We start from the raw sequence: 21,353 nt of genomic DNA, 5'->3' as shown, positions 1-21,353 counted from the left end.
TAATCAGTGTGTTCTATCTGAAATAATTCCAAATATTTAAAAGGTTCCATAGAAAATAATGGGAATTTAAAATAATAGTTTTGTGAGGGCAAGTATAAGCAACTGCCCTGGGTCCACATATAGAGGAAGCACTATCCAAAATATAATTTAGAATTTGAGAAGTACAGAGTGTGCCTTTTTATTCAAGATAGTGATTAGAATATAACTAAAGAATCAAGAATTATTCCAAACTGTTTTATGATAGTTGGATCATTTGATCCAATTTTTTGACTTGTACATTTAATCATGATATGGCACACCATCATTGCCTTTTCCTAGCTTGGCCCAGTTGGACAATGTGGCAGTTGGAACATAGGTGGAGGGCATAAAGTTGTTTTAACTGCAACACTGAGAAATTCTTAATCAACTAAAGTTCTTGATAAGTAATATTGTCTTTCTCCCTTTTTAAATCTTGTGACCTTGAAACTCAAAAAATATTAAATAAAGAGAAAACACACTAAACTCTTCACCCTCACATTATGGCTTGACTATTTCTGCCTTGGAGCTATTGTATTAGGAGCATTCGAGATAAAGACTCTGCCAGGAAATTCCTCCCCCCGGTAAATAGTGTAGGGTGAAATCAAATCATTGGAAGCATTGGGTCCATCATACCTGCCCATCCACATGGAGAGAAGTAAGCAGTGAGGTACCACAAGGCTCCATCTTAGTTCCAGTACTCTTCAATATCTTCATCAATGACTTAAATGAGGGAATTGAAGGATTACTCATCAAATTTGTAGATGACACTAAACTGGCAGGAATTGCCAAACCCCAGAAGACAAGCTCAGGATCCAGAAAGATCTTGACAAACTTGAACAATGGGCCCTATCCAACAAAATGAGTTTCAATGTGGAGAAAAGCAAAGTTTTACATTTAGGCAGAAAAAATCAAAGATATAAGTACAGATTAGGTGAGACCTAGCTCAAAAACAGTAACTGTGAAAGGGACCTTGGAGTCAAATTGCTCCTCCTTCAAATCTGCCAGCAATTCCAGTCTATCCAATTGTAGGTCTGGCATGGTTGCAGTTGTTTGCATCTGTGTATCCTCTTTAGGTTGATTTGAAAGCCAGGTAATTTTATCAAACTTTTTAACCAAATTTTCAATTTGAACTTGTAGATTAAAAAACTTTTTTTCAAAAGAAACCCACCAGACATTATCTTTAAATTGGTGCATTATTTGCATTTTTAATATAGAGTAGACTCTCTTTATCAAAGCTTAAATAGCTAAAAGAAAGAATTTCTTTTCAAGACAAAAAGGTTAAATGTATTGTAACAAAATGGCCATAGACAACTTTAAAATTATATTTCTCACAATGAAGGTGTGAAGAAAAAGGAAAAAGTTCCATCAAAAAATTTTTTAAAAATCCATACCAAAGCTTTTTAAAAGTTAAACCCTGTGGTGAAATCCAATATAGTTGTAAATCCAATCTGATCAGTTTCACTACTCAGAAAGTTGTTGTTAGCTTCCATATGGAAAGCCAAAGTAATTCATGGCAAAAGATGTTAAAATCCAGCAGGAGGTAGAGTAAATCAGCTTTCAACCAGTCAGCTAATTTTAAAAAATAAGAAACAAAAAAAACAAAAACTTTGAGACATGGGGTTGAAAGCCAAATGTTAGGTCTGTCCCGACTTGGACATTTAGGAAAGAAAGACCCTCGACTCCAGTTCTTTGAAGTGAAAGGTTCTCTTATTAAAATCAAGCGGCTATAGCGAAAGTAAAGCTGGATATGAGTATTCCTGCACAAAAGTTTCCGTTTCCTCTTTCCCCTGCCCTCCCCCCTCTTGACCAGTCCATCAATATCCAATACGATATATGACTGATGTTTGAGGATTGGCTTTGAGGTTTGGCATCTCTTGTTCTCAGGCTATATGTCCTTGGTGGCCAGCATATGCCAGTTTGACACCTCTGGTTCCTATCAGCTTGTATTCCTCCCCTTTTTCTTTTTTCTTTCTTTTTTCTTTTTCAAAACAAAATTAAAATACAAAATACAGAACTCAAAAAACTTTAAAAGAACAAAAGGAAGAATAGAAAACAAAACATTAAAAAGATGCATCAAAAAGTTATACACATATTATCCCCTTTAGCTGACTACTGATTAATATATTACCACAGAGACATCCTCAGACAAGCGCTGGCTCTTCGGCTTTGAAACGGAGATGAGCCTAGAGTCGGAAATGACTAGCATGCATGTGCGGGGGAACCTTTACCTTTTTACATTAGTTCCCACCCTTTGCAAAACAAGCCCTTCAAAAAATTTTATACTAAATCTGTTTGCAACTTGTTGACCTGTCTTCTGTATATTATATTAATGACCAAATAGTCAATAGAAAAAACAATATTAGTGAAACAAAACAAAATTAGAGTTTCAAAACTCTCTGTTAACAGGCTGTTATTGTAACCCACTCGTAGAAAATTTACCACAGCATTTTATCTATCTCAAATCATCCCAAAACTTATAAACAAATTGTCCTGGGTCAAATATCCATGCTTGTTTCTTAATGTCATCTCTAGTCAATTGTTGTTTAAGTATAAACAATAATAAAATCAGTCTCCAAAATAGGTCTATCTTCTGATCACATTGCAAGGAGAGGTAGTTTCAATTAATTTTAATAAATCCATTCAGTCTCCCTCAGACTTCGTAGAAGTCTGGAATCTGTCTCTTTCCTTTTTTAGTCAAAGTTGAAAGAATGTGCAGACTTAAACTGCAGATGAAATCGGAACAATAGATGAAATCAACTTTGCTGTTGATTTCCAGCTGTGAGATTATCTCTTTGATCAAGTTCAAGTTCAAGTTCCACATCCAGAGATAAAGTTTCAGATCTTAACATTCTTATAACAAACATTAAACCAAGTTTTCCAGAGAGGAATTCAGCTAGAAGCTGCACATCCATGAGTCATTCCCTAGTTGCTCACATTCGATCTAGGGAACCAAGAAATCTGTTTTGGTGGCAAAATCAGCTGTTTGTCAGCAGGAGAAGCAAATCCCCCTGACACTGTTCAGCATGCCATCTTGGAGGACTGTCCCTCATTGAAAGTTTTGATTAAACTCAGTTTTGAGGAAAATGTCTTGGACCTATTGATCATTATGTTTGCTCTTATGTACCAGTTTATGACATGTTTTTCATTTTCAGAGACGTGCAGCAGATAATTTGAGAAGACATCATCAGTATCAGGTAAGAAGTTTCTTATTTTATTCTGTACAATTTAATTGATTAATATCACAACTGAAGTCAGATGCATTTGCCATCATGTCAATAGAGTTTATATATTGGGGGAAAATATTTTCTGGCAAAAGAGACAATTATTTCATTTGGATGCACATATATTTGTATAAGCAATTTAGGATAAAACATGAGTAATGAAATGCTTCCGCCTCTATTATTTTAGTTTAAATGTAGATAGTTAATATATGAAATAGGGGGGGAAAACTTGGATGAGCATTTGTGTTACTTGCATTTTTCCTCACCATTCATTACTCACTTCTACCCTTTGTCCCTTACTGAGGACTTAACAATTCTTCCTACCTCCTTTTTGGAGTCAAACAGATGCTCACAAATTTTAAGAAAAGGTAGAAGCCACATAGCATCAAGTCTGAATTGTATGGCAGATGGTAAAATACAATAAAATCTATCTTTGCAATTGCTTCTGGGATGGCTCATGATGGCACAACAATGTTATATTGCAATAAAATTTCCTCTTGTCTGCTTAATCGTTCTGCTTAATCATTCAGGTGTTATAAAGTGGTGCTCTAAATTGATAGTTCAAGAACATCAAGGTAAATTATACTATCTGCACTCCAAAAACCTGTATTCATGAGTTTTCCTGCCAAAACCTGGGGTTATTTTTTCCACAGGTGAGGCATTATGAATGATGGTATTCCATGGGCTGATACTTATTTGAAGGTTATAAGCCCATGTTTTGTTGGCTATCACTATGTTATAAAGAAATTCCTTACCTTCATTCACAACTGCTGGCAAATTTCAAATCTTGACTTTTTCATTTTCGGCATACAAAGAACCTGTACTGGAGAAATCTTCCAAATTTGAAGGACATTTTGCCCACACAGGTTTCCATGTAAATGGAAGCTTTGCAGTAGTTTCTCTTTGATGATTCAACAATAGTTGAATTTCCTGTGTGAAATTTGTTGGTCACTATCAGATTTTGTCCACTTTGTTCAACATCAATCCTTCCCAGTTCATCCACTTTAAATTTTAAGCTAGTATCAATAATACACAGTAGTAATGTTAATATATTCACAACCATAAACAACCTGTATTTGTTGGTGAATTTCAATTGGATGGAGTTTTTTTGAAGTGAAAATGCATTGCTTAAAGCACACTGATGACTTACAAACCCAAAATTTCCATTGCTAAGTAAGATAGTTGTTAAGTGAATTAAGTGAATTTTTCCCCAATTTATGACCTTTCTTGCCACAGTTGTTAAATGAATTGTTAGTATTATGGTTGTTAAGTGAATCTGGCTTCTCCATTAACTTTGCTTCTCAGAAGAATGCAAAAAATGATCACATGACCCTGGGATACTGCAACTGTGATAATATGAGCCAATTGCCAAGCATCTGAATTTTGATCACATGACCATAGGGATGCTGCAATGGTCGTAAAAAATGGGAATGTGAATGGTGAATGGTCACCCCTGAATTGTCACCAATGAATAGTGAATGGTCACTAACCAATGGTTATAAGCAGTGGTGGGATTTAGCCGGTTCACACCACTTCGGTAGAACCGGTAGCTAATTTTTTGTTGCTCAGGCCCAGAACGGACTTCTGGAAGTGGCATCCATACAGAGAACCAGTTGTTCACATATTTGAATCCCACCACTGGTTATAAGTGAAGGACTACCTGTACACACTGTAGGGTTCTCTTTCACAAATAACAGCAAACAATTTCTTTTTACAGCAACTTCCCATCAACTGAAGTGACAGAACAGCTGCTAAAAAGCACATTAGAATTTCTAGTTGGTCATTGTTGCCTTCTATTGTGATTTACAAGAATGAAGTATTACGGTAGTTATTCAGGTCTTTATTTGCAATCTGGAGGCAAATCTCATTAGGCATAGGTTATCGTTCCCATTTGATTTAATACTAAATGCATCTTTAACAGAACAACACAGTTGGAAGGGAACTTAGAGATCTTCTAGTCCAGACCCCTGCTCAATAGGAGACCGTATTCCATTCCAGACAAATGGCTGTCCAAACTCTTCTTAAAAACCTCCAGTGATGGAGTACCAACAACCTCTGGAGGAAAGCCATTCCATTGATTAATTGTTCTCACTGACAGGAAATTTTTCTTTAATTCCAGGCTGGATCTCTCTTTGATAAGCTTTATCCATTACCATTGCTCTCACATACTTTGGAGAATTTGACCCCCTCTTCTATGTGTTAGTCCTTCAAATAAGACTGATATCATGTCACCCTTCCTTCTCTTCGTTAGACTAGACATACCCAGTTCCCATAACCATTCATCATATGCCTCAGCCTCCAGTCCCCTAATCATCTTTGTTGCACTTCCCTGCGCTCTTTCTAGAATTTCAACATCTTTTTGTATTGTGACCAAAACTGGATACAATATTCAAATGTTGATCTTACCAGTATAAAGTGATACTAATATGACCTTGATACTATCCCTGATTATGCAGCCTCAGACTGCATTGGCTTTTTTCACAGTTACACAACACTACTGGCTCATATTTAACCATCCAATTGTACTCCTAGACCTAGATCCATCTCACAGTTACTGCTATTGTGCCAGGTACTACCATTCCTGTGTATTTGTTTTTTCTTGCTTAAGTGGAAAACCTTACTTTTCTCACCATTGAATTGCATTTTGTTGGATAGGGCCTAGTGTTCAGAGTAATGGAATAACAGAGTTGGAAGGACCTTGGAGATCTTCTAGCACAAGCAGGAGTCCCTATAGCATTCTGGACAAATGGCTGTCCAATCTCTTCTTAAAAACCTCCAGTGATGGAGCACTCACAACCTTTGAAAGCAATCCATTCCACTGGTTAATTGTTCTCACTGTCAGTGTCAGAACCTACTGTACTTCAACCCATATCTTAAGAAAGTAGGACTCTTGGAGACAAGTTTTTCCAAGCAGGAACTTTTACTAAAAAATAGGAGATAGCAGGCATAATAGACAGGATCTGAGGAATTCCCTCACAGATCAATATTTTTAAAGTGTCCCCAAGCAAACCCCACCGCACAGTTCATTCGGTCAGTTCCAGATCAGTCAATCTCCAGGTGGTAAGTCCATCATGGGAAAGGAGAGAAACTTTAAACAAATAATAATGGAAGAAGAGATAAAAGCAATTTTGATAAATATAAATGGACTAAACTCAACCATAAAAAGGAAAAGAACACTAAATAAACTGGGGAAATTAAAAACGGACATAATCTGCTTGCAAGAAGTTCATATTAGGAAACAACATAAAAATCTCTTAGAATATCCAAATTATATACTTCACTTGCAGATCAGAGTAAAAGAGATGTGGCATTATATATTCAGAAAGCAATACAAACTAAATTGATATATTCAGACGGAGAAGGATGAATCTTAATGGTGGAAGTAATTATGAATTGTAAAAAAATCATTATTGGTAGTGATCTACACTCCAAATGAAAACCAAGAAAATTTCTATTTAAAATTACACAAGAAAATAATAGAATTGGAATATGAAAGCATATGTACGATTGGAGACTTTATGCTATTGTAAAGGCTGAGCTGGATTATAATACGACAAAAAAAAACCAAGACCCTAAGGAGAACACTTCCAAAATCTTTTTATAATATGGTGGATGAACTAAATATATTAGATGTTTGGAGAGAAAAATATCCAGAAAAGAAGCAATATACAGTACATTCTACTCTAACAGATACCTGTCCTAGTTGAGAGTAGATATTATATGGATGTCAACAGACTTATTTACAAATATACAAAATATAGCCATAGAAATAAGCACATGGGCAGATCCCAACCCAGTTACAATCATATGGAAAGGACAAAAAAAGAGAAAAAGATGGACGTTAAACCAAACTGTATTGAATGAAAAAAGCTTTCAGCAATATATGGAAAAAGAAATGACTTTCTTTTTCAAGGAAAACAAAAAAGAAGATTCAAAGTGTTCATTTCAAAATGTTTGGGACACGGTGAAACCGTACATGAGAGGGCTTGCTATGACCTATTTGGGGGAAAAGAATAAACAGAAAAGACAAAATAAGAAAAAACTGGAGGAAGAATATAAGACACTTGAGAAAATTACACAAAGATACACAAAACAAAAAGATTAAAAGTTTAATGGAGTTGAACAAACATAAAATGAACTTAATAGAAAATGAAGAAGTGGCAATGAAAATAAAAGCAGCCAAACAAACCTTTTTTGAATATGCAAATAAACCAGGGAGATAGTTGACATATAAAATTAAAAAGGAGAAAGAGAAGAGATGGATTAAACTGGAAGATGCTGAGGGAACTTTACAACATCGGAATGAACAAAAGAAAAAAATAGCTTGGGAATATTATGAGAACTTATATAAGCAACAAATAGTTCCAGATGACAGGATAAAACAATTCTTGGAAGAAACAGAGGTACCTAAAATACCATAGAAATTTAAAAAGTTATTAGAAGGGAAAATAACAATGATGGAATTAACAGAAGCAATTAAAAGACAAAAAAATGGTAAAACACCAGGACTGGATGAATTACCAGCAGAGTTATACAAGACATTGCAGGCAGCACTAGGCAATGTAATGTTGGAACTTTATAATGAACTTCTTTCTGAAGCTAAGATACCAGATTCATGGTCCAAAGCACTTATTACCCTGATACCAAAGGAAGAAACGGAAATGCAGAAAATAAAGAACTACAGACCGATTTCCCTACTGAATGTGGATTATAACATATTTGCATCAATAATGGTGGAAAGACTTAAAAAGCTTTTAAATGAATTTATACTGTCAGATCAAAATGGTTTTCTACCTAAAAGACAGATTAGAGACAATATGCGAATTGTATTGAACATATTAGAATATTATGAAACACACCCAGAAAAACAGATAGCATTGATGTTCCTGGATGGACAGAAGGCATTTGACAATGTGAACTGGCAATTCATGATAAGGCAATTACAGACTATGGACTTTGGGGAGAAATTTATAAATGTAATCAAAACAATTTATAATAAGCAATTAGCCAAAGTAATGGTAAATGGAGATATGACTGAGAAGATTAATATTATGAAGGGAACAAGACATGGATGTCCTCTATCTCCACTATTGTTTGTCTTGGCATTAGAAGTACTAAACAGAAGTATAAAACAGAATAATGACATAAAAAGTATGAAGATTAAGAGGGAAGAATATAAGCTACAAGCATTTGCAGATAATTTAGTATTTATCTTGGAGGAACCATTAGGACCTGTATTAATAGAAGAAATAGAAAAATATGGTGAGGTAGCAGGGTTGAAGATTAATAAAGATAAAACAAAAATGCTAGTGAAAAATATTACCAAAAAACAAAAAAAAGGATTGATGGGAAAGCTAGATATACAGAATGTAAAGAAAGTGAAATATCTAGGGATCCACCTGACAGTAAGATATACAACAATTAAAGAGGATAATTATCACAAATTGAAAAGACAAATTGAAGTAGATTTGGATAAATGGAAAAATCATTAATGGGAAGGATTGTGATAATCAAAATGAATATATTACCACGATTGTTGTTTTTGTTTTCAACAGTACCAATAAGATTGGAAAAGAAATATTTTGAGGGGCTTAATAAAATAATTCTGAAGTATATTTGGCAGGGGAAATTGGTCTGTAGAAAGCATTATTTGAAGATTCAAAATTGGCTCTCAAGTATGGAAGCGCTAATACACCCCAATATGCTTAATTTGGGAACATTTTATCAGATATATTATCAGATATTATAAGATATAAAGACTTACTAACAGATACGGGGGAGCTGAGAAACAATCTAGATATGAAAAAGATGTTAAAATAAATGGTCTTAACTTGGGGACAACAGAGTTAGATGAAATATGGCAGGGCTTTTCAACCTTTACACCCATTGTACCACTTTTAGGATAAGGCACTCTCCGAGTACCACCAGTCACCCAGCAAGGTTTCAAAAACGTGACCAAAAAAAAGGAAAAAAATGATAAAGTACAGGTAGTCCTCAACTTACAACATTTCGCTTAGTGACTGTTCAAAGTTACGACAGCACTGAAAAAAGTGACTTATGACCATTTTTCACACTTGTGATTGTGCAGCATCCCCAGGGTCATGTGATTTACATTCAGATGCTTGGCAACTGATTCATTCTTATGACGGTCAGTGTCCCAGAGTCATGTGATCACCTTTTGCAACTTTTTGACAAGCAAAGTCAATGGCTGGGGGGGAGCACTCATCACTCAGGTTGCAGGTGCCTGTGTGGGGGGAATCCATGGGTCTCTGGTGGAGGGGGGTGGGACTGAGGTAGGTACCCTCCTTCCCTCCCTCTCTGCCATTGTCCCTTCCTTCTTTCCTTCCTTTCTTATCTCCTTCTTTGTCCCTTCCTCCTTCCCTTCCTCCCTTCCATTGTCCCCCTCATGTTGCAGGGTGCCTGTGTGTGGGGGGGAATCCATGGGTCTCTGGTAGAGGGGGGTGGGACTGGGGTGGGTGCCCTCCTTCCCTCCCTCTCTCCCATTGTCCTTCTTTCCTTCCTTTCTTACCTTCTTCTTTGTCCCTTCCTTCCTTCCCTCCCTCCCATTGTCCAGCGCTATGCTGTCCAGACCCCAGCCTGGAGAAAATCATGGCCCTCCCTGTGCACGCGCAGAGGCAGAGGAGAGTGCCACCTTTAGGACATGACAATATTCAATGGCTTAGCAAGATGTCAAAAACTTTATTGACCAAACAAAAACAGGAAAACAGTGAACCAATTTACTTAACAAGGTGTCAAAAACTTTATTGACCAAACAAAAACAGGAAAACAGTGAACCAATTTACTTAACAAGGTGTCTAAAACTTTACTGACCAAACAAAAACAGGAAAAAAGTAAACCAATTTACCACACTTTTAATGGGAAACTTGTGCCTGCTTCTCTGCCATTAATCTTTGCAGTCGTGGCTGGAGAGTGCTTACTGACAGAATTACAGTAAGTCAGGTTCCAGCTGAAGGCAATTCCTTTCCTTAGTTTTTATACATCAATATGGAAGGAAGAAAATGAGGAAGAAAATGCCTTCTCAGACAAGTATGTAGAACCAAATGTCAATAAGGCTGTGATAGCCTTTCCCCCCACTTCCGGGTATAGTTTTGCAGCTTGGCTCTAGAACTCACTCAGTGTTTTTTCATTGAACAGTTCCTTCAAACTGCGGTTTGATATCAATTCCAGATGTGCCTCTTGCTCTGGAGAGGAAAGGTCAGAATTCTGAACATTGCCCATGGTGAAGGGTGATGCAACCCAGCAAATTCTAGTATCACATCCTGTTGAGACGAATGGAAAATACAACACAAACTCTGTGTGCAATTTTTCCAAATGATTTTTGATGACTGTTTCAATGCCATCAGTGTCAACAATAGAATTTAGTTTAATAAACACTGACACATTTGGAAATAAGGCAATATTCTTTTTTTCTACTTGTCCTATCCACAGGGAGATTTTTTTGTGGAAGGCACAAACTTTGTCTTCCATAACAGACACATTATGACTGTGGCCCTGCAGCGACCGAATAAGTTCATTTAGTTTTTTAAATACATCAGCCAAATAGGCAAGGCAGGATACCCAAAAGACATTTTGAAACTTTTCTGCTAAGGGTGATGAAACATTTGTCAGGAACAGGTGTGTTTCATCTCATAGCTGGAATAATCTCGATAATGTTTCACCTCTTGACAACCAACGTACTTCTGTATGAAAGAGAAGAGTGATGTCCTCAGAACCCAAATCCTTGCATAATTGCCGGAATAAATGTCCATTCAATGGCTGGCTTTTGATGAAATTTATTATTTTTGCAGCATCCACCAAAGTCTCATGTAACAGTGGGCTCATCCGTTTAGCAGCAAGTGCATGTTTATGCAAGATGCAATGATGTGAAACAATGGAGCTGTTTCTTGCCTTAGCTCGTGCTATCACCCCCGAAGCTCTTCCTGTAAGAGCTGCTGCACCATCAGAACAAATTCCTACCACCAAGTCCATAATATTCCATATTCAGTGAAAAAAATATCAATTATTGTGAATATTTCTTCGCCAGTTGTTCTGCCAGGTAGTGCGTGGCAAAATAATATGTGTTCCAGTATATCGACCAACCCCTTCATCGATTACTGCCTTGTCGTGGTGAAGGGTCTTGTATAATTCAATGAAGCTATGAGCTATGCCATAAAGGGCCACCCAAGATGGACAGGTCATAGCAGAGAGTTCTGACAAAATGTGATCCACTGGAGAAGGAAATGGCAACCCACTCCAGTATCTTTCCCATGAAAACACTATGGACAGTACCATAAGGCAAAACAATATGACACTGGAAGATGAGCACCTCAGATCAGAATGCGTCCAATATGCTACTAGGGAAGAACAGAGGGATAGTACTAGTAGCGCCAGAAAGAATGAAGCCACTGGGCCAAAGCTGAAAGGACACTCAGCTGTGGATGTATCTGGTGGTGAAAGGAAAGCCCGATGCTGTAAAGATTCTTTCTCCATAGGAATCAAGGAAAGCTGGACGTGGTCAAACAAGAGATGACAAGACTGAATATCGACATCTTAGGAATCAGCAAACTAAAATGGACAGGAATGGGTGAATTTAATTCAGATGACCATCAGGTCTGCAGGCAAGAATCCCTCAGAAGAAATGGAGTACCCTTCACAGTCAATAAAAGAGTAGGAAAAGCAATACTGGGATACAATCCTCAAAATGACAGAATGATCTCAGTTCAAATCCAAGACAAACTATTCAATATCACAGTAGTCCAAGTCTATGCCCCAACCACCGGTGCTGAAGAGGATGAAATTGACCAGTTCTATGAAGCCCTACAGCACCTTATAGAACTAACACCAAAAAATGATGTCCTTATCATCATGGGGGATTGGAATGCTAAAGTAGGAAGCCAAAAGATAACTGGAATAACAGGCAAGTTTGGCCTTGGAGTACAAAATGAAGCAGTGCACAGGCTGATAGAATTTTGTCAAGAGAATACGATGGTCATAGCAAACACTGTTTTCCAACAACCCAAGAGACGGCTCTACACATGGACATCACCAGACGGTCAACACAGAAATCAGATTGACTATGTGCTCTGCAGCCAAAGATGGAGAAGCTCTATACAGTCAGTAAAAACAAGACCAGGAGCTGACTGTGGCTCAGACCATGAGCTTCTCATTGCAAAGTTTAGGCTTAACCTGAAGAAAGTAGGGAAAAACACTAGGCCACTCAGGTATGAATTAAATCATATCCCTGTTGAATATACAGTAGAGGTGACAAATAGATTTAAGGAATTAGATTTGATAGACAGAGTGCCTGAAGAACTATGGACGGAGGTTCGCAACATTGTACAAGAAGTAGCAACTAAAACCATACCAAAGAAAAAGAAATGAAAGAAAGCAAAATGGCTGTCTGAGGAAGCTTTGCAAATAGCTGAGGAAAGGAGGGAAGTGAAAGGCAAGGGAGAAAAAGAAAGATACGCCCAACTGAATAGGGAGGACCAGAGATCTCTTCAAGAAAATTGGAGAGATGAAGGGAACGTTTTATGCAAGAATGGGCATGATAAAGGACCAAAATGGCAGGGACCTAACAGAGGCTGAAGAGATTAAGAAGAGGTGGCAAAATTACACAGAAGAACTATAAAAGAATGAGCTTAATGTCCCTGATAATCACAATGAGGTAGTCACTGACCTTGATTCATACATCCTAGAATGTGAAGTAAAGTGGGCCTTAAAAAAGCTGAGCAACAACAAAGCTAGTGGAGGTGACAGTATTCCAGCTGAGCTATTCAAAATCTTAAAAGACGATGCAGTAAAAGTGCTACACTCAATTTGCCAGCAAAGTTGGAAAACTCAACAGTGGCCACAGGATTGGAAAAGATCAGTTTACATTCCAATTCCAAAGAAAGGCAGTGCCAAAGAATGTTCAAACTATCACACCATTGCATTCATTTCACATGCTAGTAAAGTTATGCTTAAAATCCTACAAGGTAGACTCCAGCAGTATGTGGATCGAGAACTACCAGAAGTACAGGCAGGATTTTGAAGAGGCAGAGGAACTAGAGATCAAATTGCCAACATACGCTGGATCATGGAGAAAGCTAGAGAGTTCCAGAAAAACATCTACTTCTGCTTCATTGACTATGCTAAACCCTTTGATTGTGTGGATCACAAACCTATAGAAAAAGCAACAGTGAGAACTGGACACGGAACCACTGATTGGTTCAAAATTGGGGAGTCTGGCAAGGTTGTATACTGTCGCCCTGCCTATTTAACTTATATGCAGAGCACATCATGAGAAAGGCAGGGCTAGATGAATCTAAAGTTGGAATTAAGATTGCCGGGAGAAATATCAACAACCTAAGATATGCAGATGATACCACTCTAATGGCAGAAAGTGTAGAAGGAGAGTGCAAAACATGGGTTGAAACTTAACATTAAGAAAACCAAGATCATGGCATCTGGCCTTCTCAATTCCTGGCAAATAGATGGAGAAGAAATTGAGGTAGTGACAGATTTTATTTCCCTGGGCTCCAAGATCACTGCAGATGGGGACTGTAGCCAAGAAATTAAAAGACGCTTGCTCCTGGGGAGGAAAGCCATGGTGAATCTAGACAGCACACTAAAAAGCAGAGACATCACCCTGTCAACAAAAGTGCGTATAGTCAAGGCTATGGTCTTCCCAGTTGCAATGTATGCCTGTGAAAGTTGGACCATAAGAAAGGCTGAGTGCCAAAGAATTGAGGCCTTTGAACTATGGTGCTGGAGAAGACTCCTGCGAGTCCCTTGGACTGCAAGGTGATTAAACCAGTCAGTCCTAGAGGAGATCAACCTTGACTGCTCTTTAGAAGGCCAGATCCTGAAGTTGAAACTCTTTGGCCACCTAATGAGAAGGAAGGACTCACTGGAGAAGAGCCTAATGCTGGGAAAAGTTGAGGGCAAGAGAAGAAGGGGATGACAGAGAATGAGGTGGCTGGATGGAGTCACTGAAGCAGTAGGCGTGAGGTTAAATGGACTCCAGAAGATGGTAGAGGATAGGAAGGCCTTGAGGAATGCTGTCGATGGGGTTGCAATGGGTAGGACACGACTTCTCAGCTAACAACAACAACAACAACATATCATCCGAATCAGGAACACACACGAAGACAACTAATTGTTCCTCACCAGCAATGTCAGTGGTTTCATCCAATTGAAATGCAAATTTTTCTGCTGCTGTGATTTTTTCCACCACTTGTTGAATAACATCTTTGGCCATATCTTATATTTGTCTTTGGATGGTGTTATCAGAACATGGAATATGACAAATAGCAGCAGTCATTTTTCCATCAAAGAAAATTGAGGAAATTGCAATGGCAGAGGGAATCACGATTTCTTCTACAATTGTGTGAGTCTTATTTTGTTTAGCTGCTAACAAGGACAATTGGTAAGGTGCTTCCAGACATTTTTTGGAGATGGTAGTGGTCTTCATGAAAGCAGCACGGCATTTTATAAATTCATCTCTCTTCTTCACAAAAAATGCTACTGGCTTTTCAGTGTGCTTTTTATGTTTTGTTGTAAAATGTCTCTGGAGCAAAGGCTTCATGGAATGCTTGCATAATACTTCATTGCAGATAACATAAACAGGATGCTGCTGATCATTCTTGTAAAGTATGTGAGTGACATACAGGATAACAACTACAGGAGGCGCTGTGCTGGACAGCTCCGGTAAGGAGCCGCGTTCGGCGGGAAAACCTCACAAGCCCATTGGTTGACAGCCTGGCGGGAAACCCAGGTTTGAATCCATTGGCTAGCATTCACCTGGACAGCTACAAAAGGACTAAAAGTAACCTCCTTTCCTCACTTCGCTTTGTTCCAGTCTGCCATTCCAATAAAGACCAATTGTAACCTCCACGTGTGTTGTGTTACTGCTCCAAACTTAACAGTGGCGACGAAGGTGGGATCCTGTTTCGGTATCCGCAACCAGCTGTGATCAACCGGGCAACCCAGCGTTGACCGCCGAAGCAGCCGTGCTCAACTGGTCTACCCAGCATCGACCACCGAAGTAGCCATGCTCAACCGGTCTACCCAGCATTGACCGCTGAAGAGCCAAGCTCAACCGGTCAACCCGGCGGATGCTTGAAGCAGGATTGGAACCCAGGAGCAGAGAAATGGCAAGATTTGACGCGATGGCACAATTTGGTCAGATACCTGCGTTCGACATCACACATCCAGAACGATGGGAGTCACATGTGGGGCAAGTGGAGCTGTTCATGAAAATGAACTGCATCAAGGATGATGAGTTAAATGTGACAGCCCTACTCTGCACAAGTGGATCGGATGTGTATGATATAGCAGTAGGGTTGTGCGCTCCGGAATCCCCAGACGAAGCCGACTACAGCGATCTCCGGTCCAAGTTGGACCAGCATTTTAACCCGCATATGTCGGAGCTGGCCTGGAGATACCAGTTCATGAAGCGAGATCAGTGGCCCAGCAAGTCGGCCGCTAACTTCATCGCTGGGGTCCAGCAAGCGGCCAGGTTGTGCAAGTTCGACAACCTGGAAGAATGTATAAGGGAAAGAATCATTTTCGGTCTCCGGGATCGAAAGATGCAGCAGAAACTTTTTGCTCGACCCAAGATGACGCTGCAGGAGGTCCAAGACGAGATTCTGGCCTGAGACATGGCTGAACAACCAGAACAATCAGAGTCCCAGACCAGCAGTTCCGGGGGAGCCGTTCACCAGGCGAACAAATGCGGGAAAAGCAGCGGCACCATCAACCAAACCGGAGTAGACGCAATCCAGACGAAATGGGGCCAACCACCAGTGCGACGAGATGACCAGAGGGGACAACGGTCAACACCAGCCAACCCAGAAAAGAAATGCTCTGGATGCTCTTGCTGCAGCACCAAGCCGAAGTGCACAGGATGCGGAGGCAACCACCCTCGGTCTACCTGTAAGTTCCGGATGGCCAAGTGTAGAGTGTGTGGAAAGACCGGTCACATTGGGGCCGTCTGCTGCAACCGCACCAAGCCTTGGTGGAGCAGTGGGCTAATGCCTCCTTAAGTAACACCAGCTGCCTGCAATTAGTGCAGGTTCGAGTCCCACCAGGCTCAAGGTTGACTCAGCCTTCCATATTTCCGAGGTAGGTAAAATGAGGACCCAGATTGTTGGGGGCAATAAGCTGACTTTGTAATAATGCTGTTTGGGGGGGCGGGCGAAAGCCCTAATAAGCAGGCATATACATAGAATGAAGGCTATTGCTAAGCACATTGATTTGTGCTTCTTAGATTGTAAGCCGCCCTGAGTCTTCGGAGAAGGGCGGGATATAAATGGGATTTTAAAAAAAAACAGCCTACACAACGTGGATGTGGAAAACCATCAATTGACAGGTACTGGGGCCCAACAGCAAATTACGTTGGTTAACTGTTACGAAGGCAGGCGAGCCGTCTATAACATGGAGACCCGCCTGCCGTTAACTCCAAAGATCAGGCTGGATGTGCGGCTCCAGGGTATCCCATGTAACATGGAGCTTGACTCTGGCTTGGCAGTCTCAGTGATCTCACACAAGACATTTACCCAGATTTTTAGCCGGAGCAAGCAGAGGGCCACCTTGAGGCCATCTAGTCTCACCCTAACAGATTTTCAGCAAACGCCTATCAAAATTAAGGGGGAGGCAACACTTGCAGTGTGCTATGGGGGATTCCAGGGGCAATTGGATGTCCTAGTGGTCGAAGGGCAGAGGACTAGCCTCATAGGGTTAAACTGGTTCAAGCCCCTGGGCATCAAGATAACAGGAATACATACCACCTGTGCTCACAACATCGAATCTGTTTGCAATGCTTTTGCAGATGTATTCGATGAGACTCTTGGGAAGTATACAGGGCCACCAATCACATTTAAATTAAACCCCAATGCCACCCCAATCAAAATCAAACCCTGGAGGGTACCGTTCACCCTCAAACACAAGATAGAGAGGGATCTGGATAAATTAGTCACGCAATGGGTCCTAAAGCCAGTTGATGGAGCCGAGTGGGAGACTCCTATAGTCACCCCACTCAAGGCAAATGGTGAGGTGAGGCTCTGCGCAGACTATAAATGTACAGTCAATTGAGCCTTAAATCAGCATGCTTACCCGGTCCCAATAGTCAGTAGCATCCTTGCATTGCTTCAGGGCGGCGCAATTTTTGCTAAACTCGATCTGGCACAAGCGTATCAGCAGCTGCCAGTCAGCAAAGAGACCGTGGATGCACAGACAATTGTAACCCACAAGGGGGTGTTCTGGGTAGACCGGTTGCAATTTGGAGTTAGCGTAGCTCCAGGCATTTTCTAGGAGATCATGGAGCGAACGCTCAAGGGCATTCCAGGAGTATGCCCCTATTTTGATGACATCCTGATTGCAGGCAAGATCGAGGAGGTATTGGCTGAGCATTTAAATGCTGTGCTTGAAAGGTTTAGGGCTGCAGGTCTCAAACTCAAAAGGGACAAATGCAGCATTGGGGTAACAGAGACTGAATTCCTGGGGTTCAGGATAGATGCTCAGGGTATCCACCCTGCAGCATCCAAGGTGGCAGCAATTAAAGGAGCTCCCACACCAAAGAATAAGGCAGAACTCCAAGCCTTCTTGAGGTTATTAATTTTTTACCATGCCTTCTTACCCCACAAAGCGTCTATGGCAGAGCCCTTGCATAGGCTTCTAGACAAGAAAACTACATGGAAGTGGACAAACATGCATGACCTCCACGTGTGTTGTGTTACTGCTCCAAACTTAACAATTCTCTTCCAGGATATGAAATCCAAACTTCAAATAATCTTCACTGTATTTTCAATTTGGTGCCAGTTTTGATTTCTTCGGTGGTGGTTCCAATTGCTGAATCACTTTCCTTTGCACCGATGAAGGTATGAGGAATTTCTCCATATTAATATGCACCACTACCTTGATGGTCAGGTGGCTGGTCAGCTGTTCTTCCTCTCTCTCACTCTCTTTCTTTCTCTCTCCCTCTCTGCTACTGTAATAATTAAGATGAGCAGTGTTAAGTCCAATATAAAGGAATGACTAAATCTCTTGATACAGGAACAGTTGCAAAAACTTCATGCCAAGATTCTGGTGCAAGAAGGGCAAATAAGTGAAGCCGCAGGATAAGTGGGCTACCTGTATGTGTGTGTGTGTGTGTGTGTATGAGAAAGGGAGAGGGAGAATGTATATGAATATGCATATCTATTACTGCATATATTCATATTTTATAATACTATTCAAAGTTCATATTATCCAGATTGTATACTTAAATTTCATCTTGCTGTATGATTTGATATTGTTTTGTAGCCAAAATGTTTGTCTGAAAGTATTTTTAACTATCCTGAATTTCTCACTTTAGTTTTGGATATTCTGAGTATTTGAATGCCAATTCTTTTGTTCTGGTTAATGACTGCAATAAAGTTAAGATGATGATAATGATAATGCAACCCAGAAGGGTGCAGTAAGTTGAGAAATATTGAAAAGAATAACGCTTTGATTCAACTGATCAAGGATAGTATTTATAGCTAAGGGTTGACATGAGGGGTCCTTGGTGCTCTCTGAACTTGGTTGTTTTCTTGCAGATTTTCATTACCCAAATTATGAAACATCAGCAGTGCTAGTAGGTAGGGAATAGGGTTTGCTGTTAATTTATATTCTACTAGTGGGTTGCCCTGTTACTATAGGGAGGAGTGATCTTAAAGGAGTGATCTTTTATGTTTCTTTGCAACAAAGCTCAGAGAGCGCTATGCTTTGATTCAAATTGGCAGAAATTTGCTATGAAAAGTAAAGTAATTAAAATTTGGGAGACAAGGATCTTGATGTGTAACATATTACAACTGACAGGAAGAAATAAGAAACTCTGGAGAAATCAAATAGATTGAGATTGAATGATATTATAACTGCTTGAAAACTGTAGCTAATCAAGGAAATTACAATTAAGCAGATTCAAACAAGAGACAATTGCATGTAGTGAAGATGTCAGGGTAGATCTCACTAGAAAGGGAATTCTTAGAAATTCTTAGAAAACATCCTTAGAAAGTCCACTTTTCTCTCCATTATCAGATGTGCATAATGGCAGAGGAGTTTGCTGCAAAGATGAAGTCTCCAGAAGTCTCCCTTCTGCCTTGCTCTGTCCACCTGGAGACCTCCCCTCCAAGAAGAACATCTGTAATGTCAAAGACCTTCCCTTCCTGTTAGATCACAGGTCGCAGGAAGAACGAAGGCAGCCAGGACTTGTGTAGCAGACTGTTCTGAACCAGCCCTTCTGGCCTTGTAGTAAGGCAAACCCCTATTCAGAAAGAAGAGACTGGAGAGCGTCCAAGGCTAAAAGGCATCTGCCAAGATTTAATTACGCAGTTAACAAAAACACTAGAGCTTGTCTTCTCAAGCGGAAAAGTTGCTTTCAGCAACCAGCCCCTCCCCAAACACTCCTTTTATAGAGAGCTCAGGGCGTGGTCTCCCTGTGCCTCCTCCTGAGGAGTCCCATAGCCTTTCTTTGTTTGTTCCTGCTCGACTGCCTCCTGCGTCGGGCGTCCTTGAACAGGGCCAGCTGTGGGTCATCATCCTCCGCACTCTCGGGCTCACGCAGCTGAGAAGAGGTCCCCGGCTGAGGACTCTGCAAAGCCTCCAAACCATCATCAGCCGGTTCGTCTCCCTCCTCCCCCTCATCTGAGTCCTCCGATACGTCGGAGCCGGCTGTCGGACCCACAGGCTGGCCCTGAGTCACAACACAGACCTTTATTAAGCTTGGTGGTGTTTCGGCTTGGGGAAAGGGTTTACCTGGCGTGTTTATATACCTGCCCAGGTGAATGCCAGCCAATGGATTCAAACCTGGGCTTCCTGCCACTGCAGGTAACCAATACACCTCGGCTTCCCGCCAGTATGGTTATAGCCCGGAGCTGTCAAACCTGTTTGAACCAGGCTTTCCCGCCAAATGCAGTTATAGCCTGGAGCTGTCCAGCTCTGAGCCTCCTGCTGTGCTGACAGCTCGTGTATGCTAGCTGCATCCACTACACCCCTTCCCCCCTAGGTGAGGATGCTACTATTGTTTCCCTTTTCCCCCCTTGTAACTATATACATTTATTTACACATTTTTATTTCTCTCCCCCTGCCTTCCCTCTCAAGACTGCACGGAGTCTGAGAGGTAAGCTGGGGCCTTGTGTGTCCTGTTGGACCACCTCAGGTTTGCCCCTTCAGTTGGAGTGATGCTGGGGCTTAAGTCCATTCTGTTGTCACCGGTCCTCTTATGCTGGTTTGGAGGGGTGTTGCATGTAGATACTGGTGATTCAGTCTCAGGGGAGCTTAAAGGTCCGTCAATGCAGGGCCGGCTGAGTTGTGGGCTTGCTGGTGTTATTGGGTCAGCAGTTGCCCTGTCCCAGCCTAAGCCAGGCTTGATCCAGTGACCCCCCTTTGTCACTTCTGCTGTTTTGAGGCAGCCCCTGTTCTCCTGACTCCTCCTGATCATTATCACCAGGAATTTTCTCCGATGCCCTTGGCCTCAGCTGGGCTAGATGTCTTCTCCACTGGAGTCCCCGCTCTACCCTTACGACGTAAGAGAGAGGCCCAGTTTTGTCCACCACCTCCCCAGGTACCCATGGGTGGCCTGTGCTGTAGTTCCTTGCCCATATGGCATCCCCCAGGGTGAAACTTCTGAGTTGCAAAAAGTCCTCTTAGCACCTGGATGGTCCCCATCATTGTCATGTTCCCCACAGGCACCACCTCTAGCCACTTAGAGTGACTATTTACCACCACTAGAAATGAATGGCCCTGGAAAGGTCCGGCATAGTCAATAGTCCCCTCCTGTTCAACATCTACATGAAGCCACTGGGTGAGATCATTCATGGTTTTGGGGTGGGGTATCATCAGTACGCTGATGATACCCAACTGTTTTTCTCCACCCTGAACCAACCCAGCGATGCCCTCGCCGTGATGTCCCGTTGCCTGGAGGCGGTTCAGGTCTGGATGGGGAGAAACAGGCTTCGTCTCAATCCCGCCAAGACTGAGTGGCTGTGCGTATGGGCATCTTGGCTAACCAGATTATTCCACCTTTAACGATGGGGGGTGAGGTGTTACCCCCCATTGATAGGGCTCGCAACTTGGGCGTCCTCCTGGATTCACGGCTCAATTTTGAAGATC

General features: G+C 40.9%; 1 protein-coding gene across 1 annotated transcript in view; it reads left to right on the top strand.

The window, feature by feature from the left end:
* The window catches only part of TRPC4 (transient receptor potential cation channel subfamily C member 4), a gene marked incomplete at both ends in the record, with an annotated part of 235,661 nt that overhangs the window by 172,260 nt on the left and 42,048 nt on the right, over positions 1-21,353 (top strand). The window contains one exon of the mRNA XM_083354460.1: positions 3,171-3,212. Within this exon, the coding sequence (XP_083210586.1) occupies positions 3,171-3,212 (42 nt within the window). The remainder of the gene's footprint in view (positions 1-3,170; positions 3,213-21,353) is intronic.

The sequence above is a fragment of the Vipera ursinii genome (assembly GCF_947247035.1).
Source record: "Vipera ursinii genome assembly, chromosome: 2".
Lineage (NCBI taxonomy): Eukaryota > Metazoa > Chordata > Lepidosauria > Squamata > Viperidae > Vipera > Vipera ursinii.
Note: the sequence above shows the minus strand (reverse complement) of the source record. Positions and strands in the feature narration are given on the sequence as shown.